The 27,869-nt window shown below is 44.8% G+C and overlaps 1 protein-coding gene across 1 annotated transcript; it reads left to right on the forward strand.

Moving 5' to 3' along the window:
• The first annotated feature begins 6,342 nt into the window (after nucleotides 1-6,342).
• Nucleotides 6,343-27,536, forward strand: LOC125135901 (cytochrome c oxidase subunit 5A, mitochondrial). Its single transcript, XM_047796397.1, has 5 exons — nucleotides 6,343-6,547; nucleotides 15,220-15,336; nucleotides 17,417-17,538; nucleotides 23,501-23,623; nucleotides 27,371-27,536. The coding sequence occupies exons 1-4, from the start codon at nucleotides 6,442-6,444 to the stop codon at nucleotides 23,612-23,614; spliced, it is 459 nt and encodes a 152-aa protein (XP_047652353.1). The 5' UTR covers nucleotides 6,343-6,441; the 3' UTR covers nucleotides 23,615-23,623; nucleotides 27,371-27,536.
• Nucleotides 27,537-27,869: the final 333 nt, after the last annotated feature.

A 27,869-nucleotide genomic window follows, 5' to 3' on the forward strand; every position in this document is an offset into this window, starting at 1 on the left:
CATTGGTATGGGGTTTCTTTTTGGGGTGATGAAAATGTTCTGGAATTAGATAGTGATAATGCCTACACAACATAGTGAATATGCAAAAAACACTGAATTACACACTTTAAACGGATGCATTTTATGATTTGTGAGTTATACCTCAATCAAAAATTATATGCTTTAATAATGATCTGGGAGTTTCCAATGTGGCTCAGTGGATTAAGAGCCCAACTAGTATCCATGAGGATGAAGGTTCAATCCCTGGCCTCGCTCAGTGGGTTAAGGATCTAGCATTGCCACAAGCTACAGGCAGGCACAGGTCTCAGATGTGGCTCAGATCCCATACTGCTGTGGCTGTGGCACAGGTAGGCAGCTGCAGCCCTGATTTGACCCCTAGCCTGGGAACTTCCATAGGCCACAGGAGCAACCCTAAAAAGAAAAGAGAGAAAGGGGTTCCCACTGTGGCACAATGGGATCAGTGGCATCTTGGGAGCACTAGGATGAAGGTTCAATCCCCAGCCCAGCACAGTGGGTTAAAGATTCTGTGTTGCTGTATCTTTGGCTTAGGAAGTGACCGTGGCTTGGATCTGATCCCTGGCCTGGGATCCACCTGCCGCAGGGTAGCAAAAAAAGAAAAAGAAAAAATGACATTCTGATCATAAAAGTAATAATTTAGAAAATTACATAATGAGTATTAATTAATTAAGAAAAAGTACCATTAGAGCTCTCCCATCCATACTGGATGGCGGCCCCATAGATCACCTTTGAAGGCTGCCTCCTCCTGCCACCCTTTCTTCCTGATTCGTAGGTGATTTTTGTGGTGTGTTTATCCACCCCACCTCTGTGCCTTGTCCCTAGTCTCACAACCTGCAGTGCCCGGGGAAAAAAACTTCCCATAATTTTACAACACAAAAATACAACACTCACCAATTATTGAGCTCTTCCTGTGTGCCAGCCAGGACACAGTATTTTCTTTTTCTTTTTCTTTTTTCTTTTTTAGCCCCCCATGGCATATGTAGTTCCCGGTCCAGGGGTAGATCCAAGCCACAGTGTCTCCGGATCCTTTAACCCACTGTGCTGGGCCAGGGCTTGAACCTACATCCTGGCACTGCAGAGACGCTGCCAATCCCTTTGCACCACAGCGGAAACTCCAGGACACAGTATCTTAATGCATTATTTTATATAATCTTCCCAATAACCTATTAGGAAGTTTCCATCATTATTCTTATTATATAGATGAATAAACCATAGTTCAGGAAATTGGAGTAACTTGCTTAAGACCCTATGACAGAGCTACAATTCAAGAGCAGCAAGAATGTCATTCTCTCAGGTGCCCTTTTTTGTTCATCTCCATTTTCTTTCTTTCTTTTTTTTTCTTTTCTTTTTTTGTCTTTTTGCCATTTCTTGGGCCACTCCCATGGCACATGGAGGTTCCCAGGCTAGGGGCCTAATCGGAGCTGTAGCCACCGACTTACGGCAGAGCCACAGCAACGTGAGATCTGAGCTGAGTCTGCAACCTACACCACAGCTCATGGCAACATGGGATCCTTAACCCACTGAGCAAGGCCAGGGATCAAACCCACAACCTCATGGTTCCTAGTCAGATTCCTTAACCACTGAGCCACAACGGGAACTCCTCATCTCCATTTTCAGAGCAGTCTAGTAGTAGTCTTCCTGTTGTTGGAATTGCCCAAGTGGGGACCTAAGGAAATGAAAAGAAAATAGGATCAGTCAGACTAATAGCTTCAAGGTCACTTCCAGCCTTGAAATGACAGGATTTTTTTTTCCAAGGCATGCTCTTAATTCCTTTTTTTTTTTTAACTCAATGAATTTTATTTTATTCTTTTAATTATTTAATGAATTTTATTACATTTATAGGTATACAATGATCATCACAATCAAATTTTATAGCATTTCCATCCCAAACCCTCAGTGCTAACTCAATGAATTTATTTCATTTATAGTTGTGCAATGATCATCACAACCCAATTTTATAGCATTTCCATCTGAAACCCCCAGAGGCATGCTTAATTCCTACTAGAGAAGATAAGATATTTTCGTGCACATGAACTTCCCTTTACTAGAAATTCACAGGATGTAACCATGTCTTTGTCCTCACAAGCTCCTCAATAATCCCTCCCCTCTGCACACATCAGAGGAAATGCCTCATCACAACTGTTCCATGATGAAGGCTCTGGGCTGAAGCAAGAAGCTGATAGGCTGATCAACTGGTGACAGTGACATTCCTGAGGCATCAAAAGTCCAGCTGCTGCTTCTCCAGAGAGAAAGCAAAGGATTTTAGGGCAGAAGATGATAGGAAGAGACAACACCCTGATGACCTCAGGCAAGAACCAGGGTGTCTGTCTAAACCCATCATGGAAGGAGTACATACTAAAAGTGGCAGAATGGTCTGGGGCCTGGGGGCACAACTGGAGGCAAATTTGTGAACAAGCAGGGTATCCCCCAAACCTGAGTGATGTAGCATGCTGAATTTATTTATTTATTTATTTATTTATTTATTTATTTATTTTTATTTTTGTCTTTTTGCCATTTCTAGGGCCGCTCCTACAGCATATGGAGGTTCCCAGGCTAGGGGTTGAATCGGAGCTGTAGCCACCGGCCTACGCCAGAGCCACAGCAGCGCAGGATCCGAGCTGAGTCTGTGACCTACACCACAGCTCACGGCAAAGCCAGATCCTTAACCCACTGAGCAAGGCCAGAGATCGAACCTGCAACCTCATGGTTCCTAGTCGGATTCGTTAACCACTGCGCCACGACGGGAACTCCCTGGTAGGCTGAATTTAAAGATGGCCCCCAGGATTCACATCCTTTGGTCCCCTGGTATAATCAGGGCTGAACCTGTGAATATGATGGGATATCATTCCCAAGATTAAGCTACTAATCCATTCATTTTGAGTTGATCAAAAGAGAGATTACTTTGACTGTGCCTGAGCTGATTAGATGAGGTCCTTAAAAGAGGGTGAAGTGTCAGAGATACTCTCCCACTGGTATGAGGGCCTGTGAGAGGGCCTGTGGAGGGTCCACGTGTATGGTAAGGCCCTGAGGGTGGCCTCTAGCTGCTAAGAGTGGTTGTTGGCTGACAGTAAGAAAAAAATGTGGACCTACAACGCCAAAGAACTGGATTCTGCCAACCATCTAAACAAGCTCGGGGAAGAGGACTCTGAGCTCCAGATGAGATCAGAGTCCCGACTGACATCTTGATTTCAGTCTTATAAGATCCTCAGTAGAAAACCAGTTATACTATGAAGGCATAACTCTGACCTACAGAAACTGGGATATAATAAATGGGGACTCTTTTGCGTTTTTGGCTAGGCCTGCAGCATGCAGAAGTTCCAGGGTCAGGGATCAAACCCACATCATGGCAGTGACAAGCCAGATCCTTAACCCAATGAGCCACCAGGGAATTCCAAGAATCTTTACTGATTTGATTGCTTGCTTTTTCAGCCCCATCCAGAGCATGTGAAAGTTCCTAGGTACATCTATGACTTACGCCACAGCTGCAGCAGCTGCAGCAACACAGGATCCTTAACCCACTGTTCTAGGCCAAGGATCCAACCCAGCAAAGCCACAGAGGCAAGCCAGATCATTAACCCACTGTGTCACAGTGGGAACTCCAAATGGGTATTGTTTTAAGTTGCTTAGTTTGTGGTAAATTGTTAGGCAGCAATAGAAAACTAATACAAGTGATGAGGGCTAAGAACTGCCCTCAAGGAAACAAGTGGTTCAGAGTTCACTGAGAAGCCAGCAAAGCCTAACTTTAGGGGTGGTAGGGAAAGAAAACAATTTCTAGAGTCAGACAAACCTGGGCTCTAAGCACTACTATTTATTAGCTATGTGATTCTTAGGCAAATATCCTTTGAGTCTATTTCTTCATCTTTAAAATAGGGATAAATACTTATCTCACAACATTGTTATGAGGCTTAGATGGGATAATAAATAGTTTATAGCATGCAGTGGTACATAATAAATTATAGTCATTTTTTTTCTTTTTCAGCCACACCTGTGGCATATGGGAGTCCAGGCCAGGGATCCAATCTGAACTGCAGCTACACCCTATGCCACAGCTGCAGCAAAGCAGGATCTTTAACCCACTTCTCTGGGTAGCAGATTAAACCTGTACCTCTGCAGAGACAACACCAGATTCTTCATCCACTGCACCACAGGGGGAACTCCACTACAGTCATGATTGTTTTTGAAAACAACAACCAAAACATACCACACTTCAGTTCTCAATCTAAGGTACTGTAGCAAAGTGGAGAGACTAAGAGCAAAGACCAGATGGAGTGTGGAAGTTCCCAGACCAGAGATGGAACCTGTACCACAGCAGCGATGCAGGTTGCTGCAGTGAAGATGTGGATCCTTAATGCCACGTGCCACAAGAGAACTACAGTGCTTTCTTAAGTATGGGAACGCTGACCTTGTCCTGAGCTTCCAGCTCTTAAGATATTTGGAGAATACTAATTAAACTCAAAGAGGCAAAACTTCCCCTGGTGTTGTTTGGTTAAGTTGATGGGGGAAAATGGGGACAGGTGCTTTGGGGTTTTTTTTGTTTGTTTGTTTTTACTTTTGGCCACAACCGGGGGCATATGTAAGTTCCTGGGCCAAGGACTGAACCCTCACCATAGCAGTGACTCAAACCACTGCAGTGATAACATCCACCTCCTTAACCCACTATGCTGCAAGGGAACTCTCAGAGGACAGGTGCTTTGAAAAAAGCTTTTTTTCCGTTTCCCAGCCAGATTCATACCTCCTAAGGCCACACTGCTAGGGAAGAAAAAGAGATCAACACTGATTTTCTGGAGACAGAGCCTGGAGTGAGGAAGAGGAGCTGAATATCCATCCATCTTTTCTTTCTTCAGTGGGTCCAGGGATAGAGAATGAGTGATTACAAGTCAAGAATCTTGGAGTTCCCGTCGTGGCGCAGTGGTTAACGAATCCGACTAGGAACCATGAGGCTGCAGGTTCGATCCCTGCCCTTGCTCAGTGGGTTAACGATCCGCCGTTGCCGTGAGCTGTGGTGTAGGTTGCAGACGCGGCTCGGATCCCGCGTTGCTGTGGGTCTGGCATAGGCCAGTGGCTACAGCTCCGATTCGACCCCTAGCCTGGGAACCTCCATATGCCGTGGGAGCGGCCCAAGGAAATAGCAAAAAAAAAAAAAAAGACAAAAAAAAAAGAATCTTTACTACTTAACTCTTGGTGGCTGCGAGATAATTCAGGCCTGGGGCAAGCAGGCCCACTGCCCAGGAGTTCAAAATCAGAATGCAGTTACTGAGGCCAGATTTGATGTTAAGAGTCTTGGGATTTAATCAACCCCTTCCTATAGGGATTGGAAGTGGTGGTTTCCCCAGAAACATCCAGGTGAGTCCTGGAACTGGAGATTTGGTGAAAAGAGACTCAATTGCCTGCAAGAAATCTAATTTCTGAGGCTGTTTCCTTCTCCGTAAAGTGATTGCACTCATATTTTTTTTCCAATTTTTGGCCGCCCCGTGGCATGTGGAGATCCTGAGCCAGGGAACAGATTCCAAGGCAATCGCCACTCAAGCCGTAGCTGCGGCAACACCGGGTCCTTAACCCTCTATGCTCGGCAGGGTATGGAATCCCGGTCTCAGAGCTCCCAAGACACAGCCAATCCCGCCTGTGGCGCCCCAGCGGAAGCTCCTCCACTCATTTCCTAATGCTTGCGGGTTTGTTATACAGGAATATTGCTGTTGATCCCTGTTATGGCGCAGGGGAAAATAATCCGACTAGTAACCATGAGGTTGTGGGTTCCATCCCTGGCCTCACTCAGTGGGCTAAGGATCCGGCGTTGCGGTGAGCCATGGTGTAGGTTGCAGACGCCGCTAGGATCTGGCGTTGCTATGGCTGCAGCATAGGCTGGCGGCTACAGCTCCAATTCCACCCTTAGCCTGGGAATTTCCATTATGTTGCAGGTACGGCCCTAAAAAGCAAAAAAAAAAAAAAAAAAAGATTAGTTGCTAATAAGATCTTATACATAAGCAGTTGTTTTGCCCCCACTTGTTCTCTTATTGTAGGCTCACACCAGGTGGTAAGCAAAAAAGATATTTTTATTATAATTTGTCGTTATTATTGTTATCGTTCCCATTTTGAGGTGCTGGAGTCGCCTCTCGAGCCTGTCCACTGCTGGCCTCTGCCATCCTACCATCCTAGCTCCACAATAGCAGATCTGGTCCACGCCCAGACCCGGGCGGCGGGGCGGGGCGCGGCGCCGAAATGGTTTGTCCTGAACGCGCCGCCGTAGGCCGCCTGTGGCCGCGTGTGGTCCCTTTCGGCCTAGGCGCGAGCGCCGCAGTGGGAGGGCCTCCACGCTCCGCCCGCCCTGCGTCGGTGCGTGAGTTCCGCCCCCACGAGCTTCGAAGCGGCCCTTGAGCTCACACCCGGCTTTGCCTTAGCGTTAACCTGCGCGCCGCCATCGCCGTCATGCTAGGCGCCGCTGTTCGCCGCTGCTCCGTAGCAGCAGCCGCAGTCGCCCGGGCCAGCCCTCGAGGCCTTCTGCACCCCACTCCGACCCCCGGCCCCGCCGCCGGTAAGGCTCCCGCCTGCCACTGTCCGCGCCCGCGTGTCCTTGTGGTGACCTGGCCCCCCGCCGCCATGCGAGGGCAGGCTCGCCCAGAGGCCTAGCCCCTGCCCTGCGGGCCGACGGCCGAACCTGAGGACCGCTAGCCGTTCCCGCCGCCGCCGAGTTGTGGAGGACTCGAGGGCGCTTCCCGGGGTCCTCCCTTGGCGCGACTTCCTGGTGTGGGCACCGCGGACCGGTCGAGCGTGGACCTGCTGTGGGTGCACCTCCCGCGCCCACTGGACCTTTTCGGTCCCCGGGCCATGACCGTGCCCTGGCGTTGATCCTGCGGCCACTGACTGGGAGTGGCTACCGCCGGCCTGCAGCGCTTCCGCGAAGGTGACATTGAGCTCAGGGTAGAAGGCGGGGGTGGCCCCTCCGGGGACCCTGGCATCGCCGCCCGCAGCCTCTTCTGAGAACACTTTATACTTCCGTGACTGGGACACAGTGTAGTCTTTTCATCAGGCATTTCTCGTTACCGTTTTGTCTGTCACTTTCTCCAGCCGTCCTTTTATTTTTAGACACTGTTGTGCCATGTTTTAATTCTTCCATCTTTGCATTAGATCGGTGTATGTGGTTCTTTCCTGAGGTCTGGAAGAGCGCCTGACTTGATAGGTCTTAGGATAAGAATATTACTGTTTGGAAAACGGGGTACCACAGACCCAGGAGTCCTGGGTCCTACAAACTTGGAGTTTTATTTTTTATTTTTGCTTCCGGCTAGAAGTCTGGTTGCTGGAGTATGAGATGTTCTGCTGATTTCTGTCTCTTATTTTGCCTTCTGCTTAATATGTATTCCAGGAGACTTTGTGTCCAGCACTGAACTTTTAATTATTGTAAATGCACTTTAAAATATTTATTGGAGTATAGTTGGCTCACAGTGTTGTGCCCATTTCTTGTAACTGCGCTTTGATCTTGGTGCATGACGGTAGCATATGCTAACGTTATAAAATTTAAACATATGCACTCAAACTCAAAACTAATAGTGTTGTTCTTTTGACTATTTAACTAGCACTTCAGAACCTAAGGAGTTATGTTTTGCTTCGGTTTTGTTCATGTGGATACATTTGGGGGAGGTGTTCTTGACCTCTTGGAAAGAATTGTTACATTTTGTGGCAGGTTGAGGAAGTGGCAGGCTTTCTGCAAACTCTAGATTTAAGGCAGTTCTTTCTCCAGTAAATTTGGACTACTGGTTTATCTGCTAGGCATTCTCAGCACCCTCTTTAGTATAATTCCCTAACAAAAAGCTTTATCTTAGGTATTGTCCCATAGACCTAAATATTTGCCACAAGGAGGCAGTATTGGTTATATTCATGTCAACTGCTTTCTAGCGGTGTGACCTTGGACGTATTAGTTAAACCTTAAGACTCAGTTCCCTCATCTCTAAAACCAGGATAATATTTAGTAGTTGTGAAATTTAAATGAGATAATGTAAACTCTTAGCACTTTTCCAGGTACAAATGCTTAAGACATACTTGCTTTATTATAGTGCCTTTCATTTTTGCATGTTATAGGTGAGGTTCGTTACCAGTTTGAGACTGAAGAGGTTTTATGCAATTGAAAGTTAAAAAGAGGAGTTCCCGTCGTGGCGCAGTGGTTAACGAATCCGACTAGGAACCATGAGGTTGCGGGTTCGGTCCCTGGCCTTGCTCAGTGGGTTAACGATCCGCCGTTGCCGTGAGCTGTGGTGTAGGTTGCAGACGCGGTTCGGATCACGAGTTGCTGTGGCTCTGGTGTAGACTGGTGGCTACAGCTCCGATTAGACCCCTAGCCTGGGAATCTCCATATGCCTCGGGAGCGGCCCAAGAAATAGCAAAAAGACCAAAAAAAAAAAGTTAAAAAGATTAAGATTTTTGGATGAAGCTATCCAAGGGCAAATGAGAATATACTTGAGAGCTCTGAGGGGGTTAACCTGGATGGAGGGCTTCAAGTTTGCTTTAGATAAAAAACTTAAATTCCGTATTTGCTCCAAGAAATCTTCAGTTTCTAACAGAATTGTTTTCCAGTAACTGCGGGATTAAATAATGAAATATTTTGAATAATGGTTAGATTCTCTAGTCAACCCTTAAAAGTTACGCAATCCTGGCTCCTAGTCCTTATCCTGATAGTTTTGGAAAGATGGGAGTTGTTTCACTTTCCCTTTTATGTTGCAGTGCCTTTAAGTAGGCACTTTTTATTACCTTCCGATATTCTTTTCTGCACCACTCCCACATTTATAGATTTCCAGCCTTTGGGCCCCAAGATGCATGACTGCTCTTAGGTCTTGCACCTCTGTAGCCCTGCCTTTGGGCTTGTTCATGGACACCCTACATTGTTCACCTCTATCCATTGCTCTTAGATATACCACCACCAAAATGTCCATTCTTTGAGCCATATCTGAGAGTTATTGAATGGAAAACTATCTGATTTAACTAAATTTAAACCAAGGAAATTAATAAGCTCCTTTAATTTTTCTGAATATGTTAGCATTTTATTGTCTAACATATTTAGACTGCTTGACTGAATGCCAAAAAGCAGTGTTAGAAATAGATTTTTAGGAGTTCCCGTTGTGGCAAGGTGGATTAGGAATCCAGCATTGTCTCTGCAGCATTGCAGGTTTGATCCCTGGCCTGGTGCAGTGGCTTAAGGATCCGGCATCACCGCAGCTATGGCATAGGTTGAAGCTACAGCTTGGATTCAGTTCAAGGAGTTTCCATATGCCATGAGTGTGGCCAATAAAGAAAAAATGTCTTTTTTTTTTTTTTTTGGTCTTTCCTAGGGCTGCACCTGTGGCATATGGAGTTTCCCAGACTAGGGGTCGAATCGGAGCTGTAGCCGCTGGCCTACGGCAGAGCCACAGCAACACGGGATCCGAGCCACATCTGCAACCTACACCACAACTCTCAGCAACGCCAGATCCTTAACCCACTGAGTGAGGCCAGGGATCAAACCAGCAACATCATGGTTCCTAGTCGGATTCGTTTCCGCTGTGCCACCACGGGAACTCCTGAAAAATCCCAGTTTTTTAATAGCTCCTTTTTCCTTCTCTGGAAGCGTCAGTTTGTATAAAAGTACCGAGTGACTGTTTTCCAAGACAGTTTACGTTACAAGCTTCAAAACTAAGTGGAAATGCTGTACTTAAGTAGGGTTGGTATGGGGGAGGGAGAGAATGCCTATGTAGTTTATCTAAAAATCAAAATGCCAGAGTTCCCGTTGTGGCTCAGTGGTAACAAAACCAACTGGTATCCATGAGGATGCGAGTTCGATCCCTGGCCTCACTCACTGGCTTAAGGATCCAGTGTTGCTGTGAGCTGTGGTGTAGGTGGAAGATGCGGCTCAGATGTCGCTGTGACTGTGGTGTAGGCCAGCAGCTGCAACTCTGATTTGACGCTCTACCCTGGGGACTTCCATATACTGCGGGTGTTACCCTTAAAAGACAGATAAAATAAAATAAAAATAAAAATGTTAAGTATGTCTCTAACTAGAAGAATAGATCCTGCTCTACCCATTACTGGAATTAGGAATATAATTTAAGCCATGTGGGAGAGTATGTTTTTCCTGATCTAGAAGCAGTATGTGTTCCCAGTGCTTACTTGGTATTCTAAATAGTTATCTCCTGTAGGGTTTTTGTTTTGGAATACAACCGGTTTATAACTTGAAACTCTCAGAAGCAAGGTGAACAAATCATTGAAGGTGATCAGTTGATCTCCTTGACTAGGATTTGCAGTTGCTGGTCGTCTTTTTCATAGTGAGAAAACAAAACAAAGTCACAGTCATCCACTGAAATCCCATGCTGGCAGTGAGCAAAAGAAATTCACTATCATGAAACACTCACTTTCCTAGATGGTTGGAGAAGTACACTTTAAAATTACTTATGGGAGGGAGTTCCCGTCATGGCGCAGTGGTTAACGAATCCGACTAGGAACCATGAGGTTGCGGGTTCGGTCCCTGCCCTTGCTCAGTGGGTTAACGATCCGCCATTGCCGTGAGCTGTGGTGTAGGTTGCAGATGTGGCTCGGATCCTGCGTTGCTGTGGCTCTGGCGTAGGCTGGTGGCTACAGCTCCGATTCAACCCCTAGCCTGGGAACCTCCATATGCCGCGGGAGCGGCTCAAGAAATAGCAACAATAACAACAACAAAAAAAGACAAAAAGACAAAAAAAATTACTTAGGGGGGAGTTCCTGTTGTGGCGCAGCAAAAACGAATCCAACTAGGAACCATGAGGTTGAGGGTTCGATCCCTGCCCTTGCTCAGTGGGTTAAGGATCTGGCTTTGCCGTGAGCTGTGGTGTAGGTCACAGACTCGGCTCAGATCCCACATTGCTGTGGCCCTGGCGTAGGCCAGCGGCTACAGCTCCGATTAGACCCCTAGCCTGGGAACTTCCATATGCCGTGGGAAGCGGCCCTAGAAATGGCAAAAGACAAATAAAAATAAAAATAAAATTACTTATGGGAAGAGAAATATATACTTTGTTTTCCTTAGGTAAATACTTAGAGATAATTGGGTGGGATGATAGATGTGTGTTTTACTTAATAAGGAACTGCTAAACAGTTTATACTTGCATTATATATTTGCACTTTATTCAGCTACAGATAACTTCATTTTTTGAAAAGATAGTTTACAAATTTTTGCAAACAGTGGGCTGAAGAGTTGTTTTTGTTTTTGACATGTTAAGCTTTTAAAATAACCAGAAATTAATACCAGGCTTCTAATTCATGTAACAAGAAATGGAATTTGAAGAATGTTTTATTTCTATAAGTTATGATTTCCATAAATATAAGATAAATTAGGGAGTTCCCATCATAGCTGAGTGGGTTGAGAACCCAGCTAGCATCCATGAAGATGTGGGTTCCATCCTTGGTCTCCTTCAGTGGGTTAAAGGAGCTGACATTGCTGTAAGCTGTGGTCTAGGCAGGCAGCTGCAGTTCTGATTCAACCCCTAGCCTGGGAACTTCCATGTGCCATAGCTGCAGCCCTTAAAGCTGCCATTTTTTCAATGCCTACTTACAAGGGGCTAAGCCCTGGGCAAAGTGTTAGCTGGCTTTCTTTACTATTCTTTTTTTTGTCTTTTGTCTTTTCAGGGCCCCACCCACAGCATGTGGAAGTTCCCAGGCTAGAGGTCGAATCATAGCTGTATCTGCTTGGCCTACACCACAGCCACAGCCATGCTAGATCCAAGCCTAGTCTGTGACCTGCATCACAGCTCACTGCAATGCCGGATCTTTAACCCACAGAGCAATGCCAGGGATCAAACCCTCATCCTTGCAGATACTAGTCAAATTCATTAACCACTGAGCTACAACGGGAACTCCACCTGGCTTTCTTTTTTTTTTTTTTTTTTTTGCCTTTTAGGGCCACACCTGTGGCATATGGCTAGAGATCAAATCAGAGCTACAGCTGCCGGCGTACACCACAGACACAGCAGTGCTAAATCCGAGCCACATCTGTGACCTACACACAGCTCATGGCAATGCCGGATCCTTAACCCCCGAGCGAGGCCAGGGTTGGAACCCGCAACCTCGTGATTACTAGTCGGATTCATTTCTACTGCATCACAAGGGGAACACCCTGGCCTTCATATTTATTTATTTATTTATTTTTGTCTTTTTTTTGCTATTTCTTTGGGCCGCTCCCATGGCATATGGAGGTTCCCAGGCTAGGGGTCGAAATCGGAGCTGTAGCCCCCGGCCTACGCCAGAGCCACAGCAACGTGGGATCCGAGCCGCGTCTGCAGCCTATACCCCAGCTCAGGGCAACGCCGGATTGTTAACCCACTGAGCAAGTGCAGGGACCGAACCCGCAACCTCATGGTTCCTAGTCGGATTCGTTAACCACTGCGCCATGACGGGAACTCCCTGGCCTTCATTTTTAATCATATTCTGCTAAGGTAGTGGTATCCCATTTTACAGATAAGGATTATAAAACTTGAGTTAATTTTACCAAGGTCAAACAGTGGGAGAGTGAAGAACCTAAAAGTATCTGACTATTAAAGCTTTGCTGCCTCCTAAAACTCAAAGGTGAAAATTCCTTATCCTCTCTCCTGCCTAATACAGAGGCTGTTTACAAAGAATTCAGATTTCTTTAACTCTCAATTCACTATCCATATGACAAGCAGAAACTGAAAATGGAAAGGCTTTTCATATGGTACTGGAAAGGGTATATTGATTGGGAGCAGAATGCTAATAAGTATGTCCTGTTTTTGTGATTGTGTTATATTTTTTAAAGTCTTACCTCTTGGAAATCTAATAAAGCTGTATTCTTTGTTTGTTTGTTGACTTTTTAGGGCCACACTTGTGGCATATGGAGGTTCCCAGGCTAGGGGTTGAATCGGAGCTGTAGTTGCTGCACTTCGCCACAGCCACAGCCACATCAGATCCGAGTTGCGTCTGCAACCTACACCACAGCTCACCGTAACACCAGATCCTTAACCCACTGAGCAAGGCCAGGGATGGAACCCAGATCCTCATGTTTCCTAGTCAGATTCGTTTCTGCTATGCCACAACAACAATGGGAACTCCCAGAGTGCACTTTTTTTTTTATAAGAATTTGGGGGAGGAGCTGTAGTTTGATAAAACAGTTATTGATTGATTGATTGATTTTTGTCTTTTTAGGGCCATGTCTGCCCATGTGGAATTCCCAGGCTAGGGGTCAAATTGGAACTGCAGCTGCCGGCCTATACTTCAGCCAAGGCAACTTAGGCTCTGAGTCACATCTGTGACCTACACCTCAGCTTATGGCAGTACTGGATCCTTAACCCACTGAATGAGGTCAGGGATTGAACCCTCATCCTCATGGTTGCTAGTAAGATTTGTTACCACTGAGCCATGAAGGGAACTCTGATAAAGCAATTTTTAAAATATAATTGCTTTGTCAGGATGTGTAACTTATTTTGGAATATAATTTAATGAGGTATTTTAAAACTTAGCATGAGGGGAGTTCCCATTGTGGTGCAGCAGAAACAAATCCAACTAGTATCCAGGAGGGTACAGGTTTGATCCCGCCCTCGTTTAGTGGGTTCAGGGATCCAGCATTGCCATGGGCTGTGGTATAGTCCAGCAGCTATAGCTCTGACTCAACCCTAGCCTGAGAACTTCCATTTGCCCCAGGTGCGGCCCTAAAAAAAAAAAAAAATTATCAGGAAAATGTATCTTATAAATTTGCTTAAGGAGTTCCCGTCATGGCTCATGGGAAATGAATCTGAGTAGCATCCATGAGGACGAAGGTTTGATCCTATGCCTTGCTCAGTGGGTTAAGGATCAGACATTGCCCTGAGCTGTGGTGTAGGTCACAGACACCGCTCGGATCTGGCATTGCTATGGCTATGGTGTAGGCCAGCAGCTGCAGCTCTGATTCAAGCCCTAGCCTGGAAACCTCCATATGCCATGGGTATATAAAAAAAGACCCCCAAAAAATTTGCTTAAGAACAAGAATGGACATTAATTTGCTAGAAATTAATACTCTTGCTTATTCACTTATTTATTTAAGTGTATAAATAAATAATTTTTCCTTCCCAAGATAACTACTGTTAACAATTTCCTGCTACCATTACACATTAGAGGTGGAAAAGTGTGTAGTCCTTTTTGTTCTACTTGCTTTTCTGTGCTTAATTAAGCCAGTGCAAAAGATTTGTTTGATTTGACCTACTGAATGACTTTCCTGCCGTGACATAATGTGGTTGATTCAAAACATGGGGTTCCTAGAGTTCCCATCATGGTTCAGCAGAAACGAATCTGACTAGAATCCATGAGGACGCAGGTTTGATCCCTGACCTCGTTTTGTGGGTGAAGGATCTGGCGTTGCCGTGATCTGTGGTGTAGGTCGCAGACATGGCTCAGATCTCATGTTGCTGTGGCTGTGGTGTAGGCCAGCAGCTATGGCTCTGATTCAACTCAGCCTGGGAACCTCCATATGGCGTGGGTGCAGCCCTCAAAAGACCAAAAAAAAAAAAATTGGAGTTCCCATTGTGGCTCAGCAGGTTAAAAACCCGACTAGTATCCATGAGAATGTGGTTTTAATCCCTAGCCTTGCACAGTGGGTTAAGGACCCGGCATTGCCACGAGCTGTGCTGAAGTTCAAAGATTTGGCTTGGATCTGGCGTTGCTGTGCCTGTGGTTTAGACTGGCAGCTGTAGCTCTGATTCGACCCCTAGCCTGGGAACTTCCATATGCCATGGGTGCACCCCCAAAAAGTAAAAAAAGAAAAAAAATTAAATGCATTGAGTGTTTATAATACTACTGAACCGTGCATTTAAAAATGGTTGAGACGGGGAAGTTCCCTTGTGGTACAGTGGGTTAAGGATCCAGCATTGGCACAGCCATGGCTGAGGTTTGATCCCTGGCCTGGGAACTTCCATATGTCACAGGCGTGGACCCCAAAAAAATTTTGGTGCAAAAATTCCCAAGATTCAGAGTTCCCTGGTGGCTTATTGGGTTAAGGATCGATCCCATGTTAATCACTGCTGTAGCCTGGGTCACTGGCCAAGAAACTTCTGCATGCCATGGGCATGGCTAAAAAAAGTAGTTAAGATTGTAAATTTTATGTTGCGTGTACTTTAAGACACCCCAAAACAAAAAAGCAAAAAAAAAAAAAACAAAAACTAATATATTGGCAAGATACGTCTAGTACTGCTTCTGTACATTGAAGTTATTGCTCTTTCTCCATTGTAGCTATCCAGTCAATTCGCTGCTACTCCCATGGCTCACATGAGACAGATGAGGAGTTTGATGCTCGCTGGGTGACATACTTCAATAAGCCAGATATTGATGCTTGGGAATTGCGTAAAGGTAATTGGAACATAGGCATATTTGTCTATTTGGGTATAGAATTATGAACCTCTGTGTAGTCTTCCACTACTTTGTTGAAAGTAATGACAGTTAAACCTTGAAAAACACAGGGTTGGGGCATTAATACCCACCCCTATGTGGAAAATCCACACATAATTTTATAGTTGGCCCTCCTTATCTGCAGTTTTGCATCCAAGATTCCCCATCTACAGATTCAACCAACTTCAGATAGTGTAGTACTATAATATTGAAAAAAATCCACGTTCAGTCCATGTTGTTCACGGGTTAGCTGTATTTTGAAAACATGTGTCATGTGAACTAGGTATTGTCATGTATCATGCAGTTAGGAAAGTTTATGGTTTTCATAGTGTTTCCTGTAAAACAAGGTTTTACAGGAAGCACAGTTGGCATTTGGGCCAAAGAGCTCTGTGTTGAAGGGCTGTCCTTTGCATTGAAAGATGTTTAGCAGCATCCTTGGTTTCTGCCCACTAGATGGCAACGGCCTTAGTTGTGACAAACAAAAATGTCTCCCCGGGGACAAAATAATCCCTGATTGAAAACAGCTTCTCTAATGATAAGTCACCGTGAGCTAGAATTAACAATTAGTGTACCTTTTAGATAATTTATGCAAGTAGTCCTTTGGTCCTCTTTCCCTCTTGATAATAGTTTGGGAGTTTTGTTATTTTTATGATTTGTCCTGCTCTGAATAAGTGTCCAATCTGAGTAAGCTAGAACTTGTTTTTCTTAACTTTGTGGATGCACATTTAATTTGAGTAAGTAGCATTAATAAGACCTAGGCTAAGGAACCATGAGGTTGGGGCTTCAATCCCTGGCCTTGCTCAGTGGGTTAAGGATCCGGCGTTGCCGTGAGCTGTGGTGTAGGTTGCAGACGAGGCTTGGATCTCACATTGCTGTGGCTGTGGTGTAGGCCGGCAGCCATAGCCCCGATTGGACCCCTAGCCTAGGAACCTCCATATGCCACGGTGCAGCCCTAAAAAACAACAAAAAAAATAATAATAAGTAGGCTAGTAGACTGGTAAATAACAAATTTTAAGTGGTAGTAGTTTATCTCGGACCAAGAGTTGAGTCTCTATGGCTGTATTCTAGTATTGTAGTCACTGGTGTCCTTTGTTTAATATTTTAAAATAAGCAAAATTAAGAAACCTAAATGCTTCATACTTTTCTGCAGGACGTAATGACTCCATTTTGCTGCAACTAGGGAAATTCTTATTGAATAATCTTGAGTAGAAGTAATGAAAAGAACGTTCCCACTAAGAGAATTTTAAATTTTATCGTGTATCCTTTTGTGCAGAGCCAAAAGTAATCATGCCCAGTCATTTTCTTGTTGAATGTTTATGACTGTGCACTAATGGATCTCTGTATCTCCTTAATATCCTCACTTGGGTTTCATTATGTCTCAAGCATTTCTCTGGCTAGTTTATATTATTTTCCAATCAGATCTATCGTAAAGCAACCATAGTACATACATTGTACTAAGAGTTAAAGATGTGAGTTGAAAATGACCCTCTTGTTTGAAAAGAAACCAGCTGATTGTGAAAATACTGTTTGCAGTTAAGAAAACTCTTGGGGAGTTCCTGTCATGGCTCAGCGGTAACGAACCTGACTAGTATCCATAAAGGTGCAGATTCAATCCCTGGGCTTGCTCAGTGGGTTAAGGATCAGGCATGGCCTGAGCTGTGGTGTGAGTCTCAGACGCGGGTCAGATCCCACATTGCTGTGGCTGTGGCGTAGGCCAGCAGCTACAGCTCCATCTCTACCCCTAGCCTGGGAACTTCAATATGCTGTAGGATCATTCCTAAAAAGACCAAAAAAAAAAAAAAGTGGGTTGTTTTTTTCTTCAGTCTGCATGCTACTGCATAGTCTTTTTTTTACTAATTGACTGGAAGATCCACTATGATCTTACCATTTAGAATTTGTGAAAGATAGAGTGTATAATTTTAAAGAGAGGAAAATAAAGGCCCAAACAGACAAGATCAGTGTCTATGGTTGAATGAAGATATGGGTAACCAAATCATAGTTTATTCCAGGTTGATATGACCCCTCTTTTTAATTTTGACAGGGATGAACACGCTTGTTGGCTATGATCTGGTTCCAGAACCCAAAATCATTGATGCTGCTTTGCGGGCATGCAGACGCTTAAATGATTTTGCTAGTGCCGTTCGCATCCTAGAGGTTGTTAAGGTCAGTGAAGTACCAGTGTTAAAGTTGTACTGGAAGTAGGTGGGCTGTTGATTAGGTATTGGCATATTCTCTATTTTTTGTGTTTGTTAAAATATCTAAAATTAGTTCCTATATGTAGCTAGAGGGGATGTACATTATAGTTAGTCGTTGTCTTTTTTTGTTGTCTTTTTGTGTGTGTGTGTGTCTTTTTGACTTTTCTAGGGCTGCACCTGCAGCATATGGAGGTTCCCAGGCTAGGAGTCTAATCGGGGCTGTAGCTGCCAGCCTACACCAGAGCCACATCAATACCAGATCCAAGCTGCATCTGCAACCTGCACCACAACTCACAGCAATGCCAGATCCTTAACCCACTGAGCTAGGCCAGGGATCAAACCCACAACCTCATGGTTCCTAGTCGGATTCATTAACCACTGAGCCACGACGGGAACTCCTATAGTTAGTCTTTTTGGAGGATGCTTTATTATTTGTTTTGTTTTGTTTTGTTTTTTCTTTTTCAAGCCGCATCTACAACATATGGAAGTTCCCAGGGTAGGGGTCGAATTGGAGCTGCGGCTGCCAGCCTACGCCACAGCAACACGGGTTCCGAGTCGCATCTATGACCTACAACGCCGGATCCTTAACCCACTGAGGAAGGCCAGAGATCGAACTCACATTCTCATGGGTACTAGTCAGGTTCTTAACCCACTGAGCCACAACAGGAACTCTCTGGAGGATGCTTTGATAGAATTTATTCAGGGGCTTAAAAATTGTGCTTGATACCCATTTGTTCAGCAATTCCATTTAAGAATTAATCTTAAGGAAATAATGAAGAATGTACAGGGAGTTCCCGCTGTGGTGCAGTGGGTTAAGAATCCAACTCTGGCGGCTTGGGTCACTGTGGAGGTGTGGGTTCAATCCCTGGCTTGGGAACTTCTATATGCTGAGTGTTCGGCCATAACCAAAAAAAAAAACAACCCCAAGAATGTACAAAGGTTTTTTGGTTGTTTTTTTTCCTGGCCACCCCATGGCATATGGAGTTCCCAGGCTAGGTATCGATCAAATCCAAGCTGTAGTTGGCGGCAACACCAGGTCCTTAACCCACTGTGCAAGGCCAGGAATCAAACCTACATTCTAGCATTCCCATGATGCTGCTAATCTACCATTGCACCACAGGGGGAGCTCCTATACAAAGGTTTTAACTACAATCTATCTTTGTGCTATTTGTGATGTGAAGTTAAAAATTGAGTGTTGCGGAGTTCCCATTGTGGCGCAGTGATTGACGAATCCGACTGGGAACCATGAGCTTGCGGGTTCCATCCCTGGCCTCCCTCAGTGGGTGAAGGATCTGGCATTGCCGTGAGCTGTGGTATAGGTCACAGACGTGGCTCGGATCCCACATTGCTGTGGCTCTGGCGTAGACCAGCGGCTGCAGCTCCGATTGGACCCCTAGCCTGGGAACCTCCAATGCCACAGAAGTGGCCCTAGAAAAGGCAAAAAGACAAAAAAAAAATTTAAGTGTTACTAGGCATTCCCTTGTGGCACAGTTAATTAAGGATCCAGCATTGTCTCTGCAGTGGCTCAGGTCACTGCTGTAGCTTGGGTTCATTCCCTAGCCTGGGAGCTTCCACATGCCCAAGATCAGCCCAAAAGATAAAAAAATAAATGTTGCTAGTGGTTTCTTAAGATGGAACTTCCCAGAAGAGGTTGTTACTAATGTTGTAGAATTGTGTTTAACATTAAACTTTTAAAAAAAATTTTATTTATTGACTCTAGCGTGCAGATGTTCCTGGGGCAGGGAGCCAACCCAAGCCGTAGTGGTGACAATGCCTGATCCTTAACCCCCTGGCCGCTAGGGAACTCCCAACATTAAAAATATTTGTAATATCTTTTTTTTTTTTTTTGTCTTTTCTAGGGCTGAACCCATGGCATATGGAGGGTCCCAGGCTAGGAGTCTAATCGGAGCTGTAGCCGATGACCTACACCACAGCTCATGGCAACGCTGGATCCTTAACCCACTGAGTGAGGCCAGGGATCGAACCCACAACCTCATGGTTCCTAGTTGGATTTGTTAACCACTAAGCCACAACAGGAACTCCGATATTAGTAGTATCTTAACTGAAGGAAATTATGAAATAATTTTTATGATACATGACCACATTATATTAAAAAGTATAGCGAGAGAGTAGAGTTCTCTTGTGGCACAGCAGGTTAAGGATCCCATGTTGTCACTGCAGCAGCTTGGATCACTGCTGTGATGCAGGTTCGATCCCTGGCCTGGCAGCTTCCAATGCTGTGGGCCTGGCCAAAAAATTAAGTGTTTTTTGTTTTTGTTTTTTTAAGTATATAGAGAGTGATGAAAATGTAGCAAGGTATATACTTACTTTCCTTCCTCTTAGTTGATAATACCTTCTGATTTTTCTGTAGTGAACAAATTAATGCGTTGATTTTTCTTTTTTCTTTTCTTTCTTTTTTTTTAAATTTTTATTTATTTATTTATTTGGTCTTTTTGCTATTTCTTTGGGCCTCACCCTCGGCATATGGAGGTTCCCAGGCTAGGGGTCGAATCGGAGCTGTAGCCACTGGCCTATGCCAGAGCCACAGCAACGTGGGATCCGAACCACGTCTGCAACCTACACCACAGCTCACGGCAACGCCGGATCGTTAATCCACGGAGCAAGTGCAGGGACCGAACCCGCAACCTCATGGTTCCTAGTCAGATTCGCCACGACGGGAACTCCTCTTTTTTTTTTTTTTTTTTTAATGGCTGCACCCATAGCATATGAAGTTCCAGGGATTGAATCTGAGCTGCAGCTGTGACCTGTGCCTACACATCAGATCCTTTAACCCACTACACCAGGCCAGGGAGGGAATCAAACCCTCACCTCTGCAGCAACCTGAGCCACTGAAGATGGACTCTTTTTTTTTTTTTTTTTTTCCCCAGGGCCACATCTGCAGCATATGGAAGTCCCCAGGCTAGGGATGAATGGGAGCTGCAGCTGCTGGCCTGCACCACAGCCACAGCAGTGCCAGATCTGAGCCATGTCTTCGACCTACACCACATCTCAAGGCAATGCCACATCCTTTACCCAGTAAATGAGGCCAGAGATCGAAACTGCATCCTCCTGGATACTAGTTGGATTCTTAACTTGCTGAGCCACCCTCTGGAAACCCTCTGCAGTTGGATTCTTAAACCACTGCACCACAGTAGGAACTCCAGTGCATTGAGCTGGGGCTTTTTTGTTTGTTTGCTTTTGGTTTTCTTTTGCTTTTTAGTGCCCCACCCATGGCATATGGAAGTTCCCAGGCTAGGGGTCAAATCGGAGCTATAGCTGCCAGCCTACACCATAGCCGCAGCAATGCGGGATCCATGCTGAGTCTGTGACCTACACTGCAGCTTATGGCGACGCCGGATCCTTAACCCACTGAGCAAAGCCAGGGATCAAACCCGCAACCTTATGGATACTAGTTGGGTTTGTAACCGTTGAGCCACAAAAGGAACTCCCTTCAATGCACTGAATTTTAAACAAGAATTTTATATTTAAAAAATACAACTAGGGAGTTCTCTGATGGCCTAGCAGGTTGAGGCTCCTGCATTCTCACTGCTGTGGCTCTGGTTGCTGCTATGCGACATAGGTTCATTCCCTGGCCCAGGAATTCCCACATACTGCCTGTGTGGCAAAAGAGAGAGAGAACCTGAAGTAAATGTTGAAACTCTCATTTAAAAAAAAGAAAAATACAACTAAGGAGAACTAGGGAGTTCCCTGGTTGTCTAGTGGTTAGGACTTGGTGCTTTCACCCCTGTGGCCCGGTTTCAGTCCCTGGACTGGGAACTGAGATCCCACATCAGTCCACTGCATGCTGCGGCCAAAAAGATAAAGAGACCTAGAATTGTTAAAGACAGAAGAATAACAGCTTGACACTGTCTTAGTCCATTTGAGTTTTTAATATTTGTCCCTGAGGAACCTTGTGAGAATATAGGTATAATTATATGTTATAGTGAGTATTCATCAGAACTTTTCACTGGAGTTCTCATTGTGGTTCAATAGGTTGAGAACCTGACACAGTGTCTGTGAGGGTGCGGGTTGGATCTGGGGCCTCGCTCAGTAGGTTAAGAATCCAGCGTTGCCGTGGGCTGCAGCATAGGATACAGAGGTGGCTCACATCTGGCATTGCTGTGGTATTGGCTGGCAGCTGCAGCTCTGATTTGATCTCCTAGACTGGGAACTTCCATATGCCATAAAGAGAATAAAAGGGGGAAACATACTCTTTTGACTTGGAAATAAGTATTGACTAAATGTAGTTCTCTGTGAAAAGACATGTTCTATAAGAAAGAAATTCAGGAGTTCCCGTCGTGGCGCAGTGGTTAACGAATCTGACTAGGAACCATGAGGTTGTGGGTTCGGTCCCTGCCCTTGCTCAGTGGGTTAACGATCCGGCGTTGCCGTGAGCTGTGGTGTAGGTTGCAGACACGGCTCGGATCCTGCGTTGCTGTGGCTCTGGCGTAGGCTGGTGGCTACAGCTCCGATTCGACCCCTAGCCTGGGAACCTCCATATGCCACGGGAGCGGCCCAAGAAATAGCAACAACAACAAAAAAGACAAAAGACAAAAAAAAAGAAAGAAAGAAATTCCCGTTGTGGCCCAGCAGAAACGAATCCGACTAGGAATAATGAGGGTGCGGGTTTGATCCCTGCCCTTGCTCAGTAGGTTAAGGATCCGGTGTTGCCATGAGCTGTGGTATAGGTTGCAGACATATCTTGGATCTGGTGTGGCTGTGGCTGTGGCTGTGGCGTAGGCCGGCGGCTATAGTTCCGATTAGACCCCTAGCCTGGGAACCTCCATATGCTGCGGGTGTGGCCCTAGTAAAGACAAAAGACAAAAAAGGAAGAAATTCAAGGTCTGTAAGAGAGAAAGTATGACATTACTTTGTCTAAAATGGGTAAGATAATTAAGGGTTCTCTGTAGGCTGTCAATCCATTCAGCACTAGTACTTCATTCAGTTAGGGTATCAAATTGAGGCATATAAAAAATCTTTTCTGTGGAGTTCCCGTCGTGGCGCAGTGGTTAACGAATCCAACTAGGAACCATGAGGTTGCGGGTTCAATCCCTGGCCTTGCTCAGTGGGTTAAGGATCCGGCGTTGCCGTGAGCTGTGGTGTAGGTCGCAGACTCGGCTCGGATCCCACATTGCTGTGGCTCTGGCATAGGCTGGTGGCTACAGCTCCAATTCGACCCCTAGCCTGGGAACCTCCATATGCCGCGGGAGCGGCCCAAGAAATAGCAAAAAGACCAAAAAAAAAAAAAAATCTTTTCTGTGTTAATTATTCCTATTGCCTGTTAGGCACATTTAATTGCCTTTACAAAACTCTGTCATCACCACCTTCTTTTCCACTAATTCAAGGCTTTAAAATTTATCCTCCCCTTAGAGTTCTCCTGTGGTACAGCAGGTTAAGGATCCAGCACTGTCACTGTAGCAGTGTGGGTCTGATCCCTGATTTCCACATGCTGTGGCCGTGGCCAAAAAACAAAACAACAAAAAAAACAGTGTTGAATAGTGCCTACATAAGTTGCTCTCTTTTTTTGGACAAATATGTTAACTTAAAAGTAGGTGACTTTTGAGTTCCATTGTGGTGCGGTGGCAGCAAATCCAATTAGGAATCATGAGGTTTCGGGTTCAATCCCTGGCCTTGCTCAGTGGGTTAAGGATCCGACATGGTAGTGAGCTGTGGTGTAGGTCGCAGATGCAGCTCGGATCTGGCGTTGCTGTGGCTGTGGTGTAGGCCACCAGCTACAGCTCCAATTCGACCCCTAGCCTGGGAACCTCCTCTCCATATGCCTCGAGTGCAGGCCTTGAAAATAATAATAAATAGGTGACTTGTATTCTCTGCTACTAGCCTCTGCATATGTGATTTAAAGCATTTCAAGTTTATTTTGTTAATAGAGACAGTTTTTCAGAGCTAAATGTAAATATTTTCTTTGCCATCAGGACAAAGCAGGACCTCATAAGGAAATCTACCCCTATGTCATCCAGGAGCTTAGACCAACTTTAAATGAACTGGGAATCTCCACTCCAGAGGAGCTGGGCCTTGACAAAGTGTAAACTCCATGGGTAAGATACATTCCTAAATAGGGTAGGAAAGAATCCAGGGAGGGTTGAGTGAGTGACATTTCAGTATTCTCAGAATAAGACCTTTTCATGGCCTCGTTAGATGCTGTGGGCACAGAGATTTAGAGAGTACCTGTGACCATTAATTTAAGGAGCTAGAATTTTCTAGTTATAATTATTTTATTGGTTTAAAAACAAGTAAAAACCTCCTTAATGGGGTTCCCGTCGTGGCTCAGTGGTTAACGAATCCGACTAGGAACCATGAGGTTGTGAGTTCAATCCCTGGCCTTGCTCAGTGGGTTAAGGATCTGGCTTTGCCGTGAGCTGTGGTGTAGGTCACAGACGCAGCTCGGATCTGGCATTACTGTGGCTCTGGTGTAGGTCGGTAGCTACAGCTCCGATTAGATCCCTAGCCGGGGAACCTCCACATCCCACAGGAGCAGCCCTAGAAAAAGACAAAAAGACAAAAAACAAAAACAAAAACAAAACAAAACAAAAAAACACCTCCTTAATTTAAAATCTATATAGATTATTTCAAACATAGGCGTTCCCATGGTGGCTCAGTGGTTAATGAACCCAACTAGTAACCATGAGGTTGCGGGTTCGATGCCTGGCCTCGCTCAGTGGGATAAGGATCCAGTGTTGCCATGAGCTGTGGTGTAGATTGCAGATGCAGCTTGGATCCTGAGTTGCTGTGGCTGTGGCATAGGCCAGCAGCTGTAGCTCCGATTTGCCCCCTAGCCTGGGAATCTCCATCTGCTGCGGGTGTGGCTCTAAAAAGCAAAAGGCTAAAAAAAAAAAAGGAAAAGAAAAAGAATATTTCAAGCATAGAGAATAAATGTAACCAAACCCAGATTTTCAGATTTTATTACTTTTGCCTTTTTACTTTAGTTCCCTCCCCTCACCAAGAAATGATAGGTTTTACATAGAGTTGAAGCTCTCTCTGTACCACTTCCCTAATTCTAACCCTTTAACCTCCTCTAACTAAAAGTAATCCATTACATACAAGGTATTCATCATGCATGCATTTATACATCTGTTTGTTTGTTTGTTTTGTCCTTTTAGAGCCACTCCTGTGGCATATGTAATTTCCCAGGCTAGGGGTTGAATCAGAGCTATAGCTGCCAGTCTACACCACAGCCACAGCAATGTGGGATCCACACTGCATCTTCAACCTACACCACAGCTCACAGCAATGCCAGATCCTTAACCTACTGATCAAGGCCAGGGATCGAACCCGCAACCTCATGGTTCCTAATCGGATTCGTTAACCACTGCGCCATGACGGGAACTCCCTGTTTATTTTTTTTTTAACAGCAAGATTTTATTAATTTGATGCTTTTGTTTTCATGTGCTCAAGTTGGAATTTAATGGTTATATAAATACTCATTGATAATAACTTATTTGATACTTTGTTTTCTGTGTGAAGATAGGTTAGGTAATAAAACCTGTCACAAAATTGCCTAGATAATGAGCAGCATGAAGAAAGTCCACTGTAAAATAGAAAATATATAAGTAATAACTCAAATATTTATTTTGTGTGTGTACCTGTGGCATGTAGAAGTTTCTGGGCCAGAGATTGAAACCAAGCCACAGCAGCAACCAAAGCTGCTGCAGTGACAACACTACATCTTTAACCCACTGCGCCATAAGAGAATGCCTCAAATATTTATTTTGGAGTTCCCGTCGTGGCGCAGCAAAAATGAATCCGACTAGGAACCACGAGGTTACGGGTTCAGTCCCTAGCCTGGCTCAGTGGGTTAAGGATCTGGTGTTGCCGTGAGCTGTGGTGTAGTTCGAAGTCGTGGCTCGGATCTGGTGTTGCCATGGCTGTGGTGTAGGCCAGCAGCTGTAGCTCTAATTTGACCCCTAGCCTGGGAACCTCCATATGCCTCAGGTGCGGCCCTAAAAAGACAAAAAAAAAACAAAATTATTTTCTTTAACAAACACATACAGTACATATAACTCTTAATATGTGTTAGGTGCTGTTTTAAGTGCTTTATAAATATTAGCTCATTTAATCTTCATAAGCAGCCTTATGAGGTAACTGCTATTATTGTAATTTTTCCCATTTTATTGTTTTGCCGATGAGAAAACTGAGTCACCTTGTTCAAGGTCATGCAATTAGTACAGAAACCCATGTTTAAATCCCCACACTCTGGCTCCAGAGTCGATTGCTTTTACTATGGCACACATCTTTTGTAGGCATTGTGGTACTGAGGCATTTATTAAGGCCATGTTCTTATTTCTCACAGGTAAATAATGAGGATTAATTAGAGGATTGGCTTCCTAAGAGTAAGAGGAAGTTTGTTTGTTTATTTTTGTCTTTTGTCCTTTTTGGGCTGCACTTGTGGCATGTGGAGGTTCCCAGGCCAGGGGTCCAGTCAGAGCTGTAGCTGCCAGCCTATGCCACAGCCATAGTAACGGCAGGTCTGAGCCGTGTCTGTGACCCACACCATAGCTTATAGCAACGCCAGATCCTTAACTCACTGAGCGAGGCAAGGGATCAAACCCTCAATCCCATGGTTCCTAGTCGGATTTGTTTCTGCTGTGCCGTGACAGGAACTCTGAGAAAGTTTATTTTTAAAAGGTAGAACTAAACTCTCTCATAAAAGTTTCAATAAAAGTGGATCCGATGTTGAGAACTAGTGGCAGATCCTTCCAAGATAAAGAACCAGTGAGCCTAGTTAGGATCTCATCAGTGAACACTTGATGAAGTACTTATTTAAAAATCTTAGAACTCAAAAGAGTTCCTGTATTCAGTCTTCCTACTTGACAAACTGAGCAGAAAATGCCTGAGGTTTTGTGAAATCCTACATTGTATTTCTTTTACTTAAAATGTTTTAAGAGGGCAACTTTTCAACACTCCTGATTGGAAAAGAAGATTACCCCAGTAAGAGCCAGGTATAAATCAACAAAATAAGCCAAACAGGAGTTCCCGTCATGGCTTAGTGGTTAGTGAACCTGACTAGCATCCATGAGGACGTGGGTTCGATCCCTGGCCTTGCTCAGCGGGTTAAGGATCCAGCGTTGCTGTGAGCTATGGTGTAGGTCACAGACACAGTTCAGATCCTACACTGCTATGGTTGTGGTGTAGGCCGGCAGCTACAGCTTCGATTGGACTCCAAGCATGGGAACCTCCATATGCCATGGATGCAGCCCTTTTTATTTGTTTGTTTTTTTTGTTTTTTGTCTTTTTACCATTTCTTGGGCCGCTCCCATGGCATATGGAGGTTCCCAGGCTAGGGGTCCAGTCGGAGCCATAGTTGCCAGCCTACACCACAGCTCACCGCAACGCCAGATCCTTAAGCCACTGAGCAAGCCCAGGGATGGAACCCAAAACCTCATGGTTCCTAGTCGGATTCATTAACCGCTGAGCCACAATGGGAACTCTGAGTGCAGCCTTAAAAAAAAAAAAAGACCAAAAAAAAAAAAAAGCCAAGCTGCTAGTACCTGATGTGTTGACTATAGGCAGAATTAAGTAAGAGCAGAAGAGACTACATAGAGGGAGTGATTTCCTTGGGCTCTTGCTCTAAAGAAGGTTATTTTTAGAGTTCCTTGGGGCACAGAAGCTTAAGAATCTAGCGTTGTCACTAGAGTGGCTCAGGTTGCTGCTGTGGTGCAGATTCGATCCCTGACCCAGAAATTTCCATATGCCATGGGTGTGGCCAAAAAAAAAAAAAAAGATGGTTATCATTAGAAGACTTCTATCTGTATTTTTTAGCTAATTCTTCATGTTTTCTCTTACAGATGAGCTTCCCAAGGATTTATTGATAATGCTACTTGATTATAAACAATCACCTGGAAATACTGATGATAACATATTACCTTATTTGAACAAGTTTTCCTTCGTTGAGTACCAAACTGTGTAATGTAACTTGGACTTTAATAAAAGGGAAATGAGTTTGAACTGAAATTAGATGTTGTTTCATGTGTTTGCATTAAAAATTGGGGGGGGGGGACCTTTAGAAGGTCATTGATTGCACTGTTTGCTTGCCATGTTATGTGCTGAGAGGACTGCTTCAGTTCTCTGGAAACCACCTGATGTGAAAGTCAGCTCTATAAACATATTTGGATGTACTGGCTAGTAAGTTTGCTAAAAATTAAGTCGTATATGTAGAATTTTCTTTTCTTTTCTTTTTTTTTTTTTTGGTCTTTTTGCCTTTTTAGGGCCGCTCCCGCAGCAAGTGGAGGTCCCAGGCTAGGGGTCTAATCGGAGCTGTAGCTGCCAGCCCACACCAGAACCACA

This window comes from Phacochoerus africanus, chromosome 9 (assembly GCF_016906955.1).
Source record: "Phacochoerus africanus isolate WHEZ1 chromosome 9, ROS_Pafr_v1, whole genome shotgun sequence".
Lineage (NCBI taxonomy): Eukaryota > Metazoa > Chordata > Mammalia > Artiodactyla > Suidae > Phacochoerus > Phacochoerus africanus.

Excerpts from the sequence above, each read along its gene's own strand:
- LOC125135901 (XM_047796397.1), top strand. The coding sequence starts at position 6,442 with ATGCTAGGCGCCGCTGTTCGCCGCTGCTCCGTAGCAGCAGCCGCAGTC. Across the intron at positions 15,337-17,416 it reads TGCTTGGGAATTGCGTAAAG|GGATGAACACGCTTGTTGGC; the intron begins GTAATTGGAACA and ends TAATTTTGACAG. Across the intron at positions 17,539-23,500 it reads GCATCCTAGAGGTTGTTAAG|GACAAAGCAGGACCTCATAA; the intron begins GTCAGTGAAGTA and ends CTTTGCCATCAG.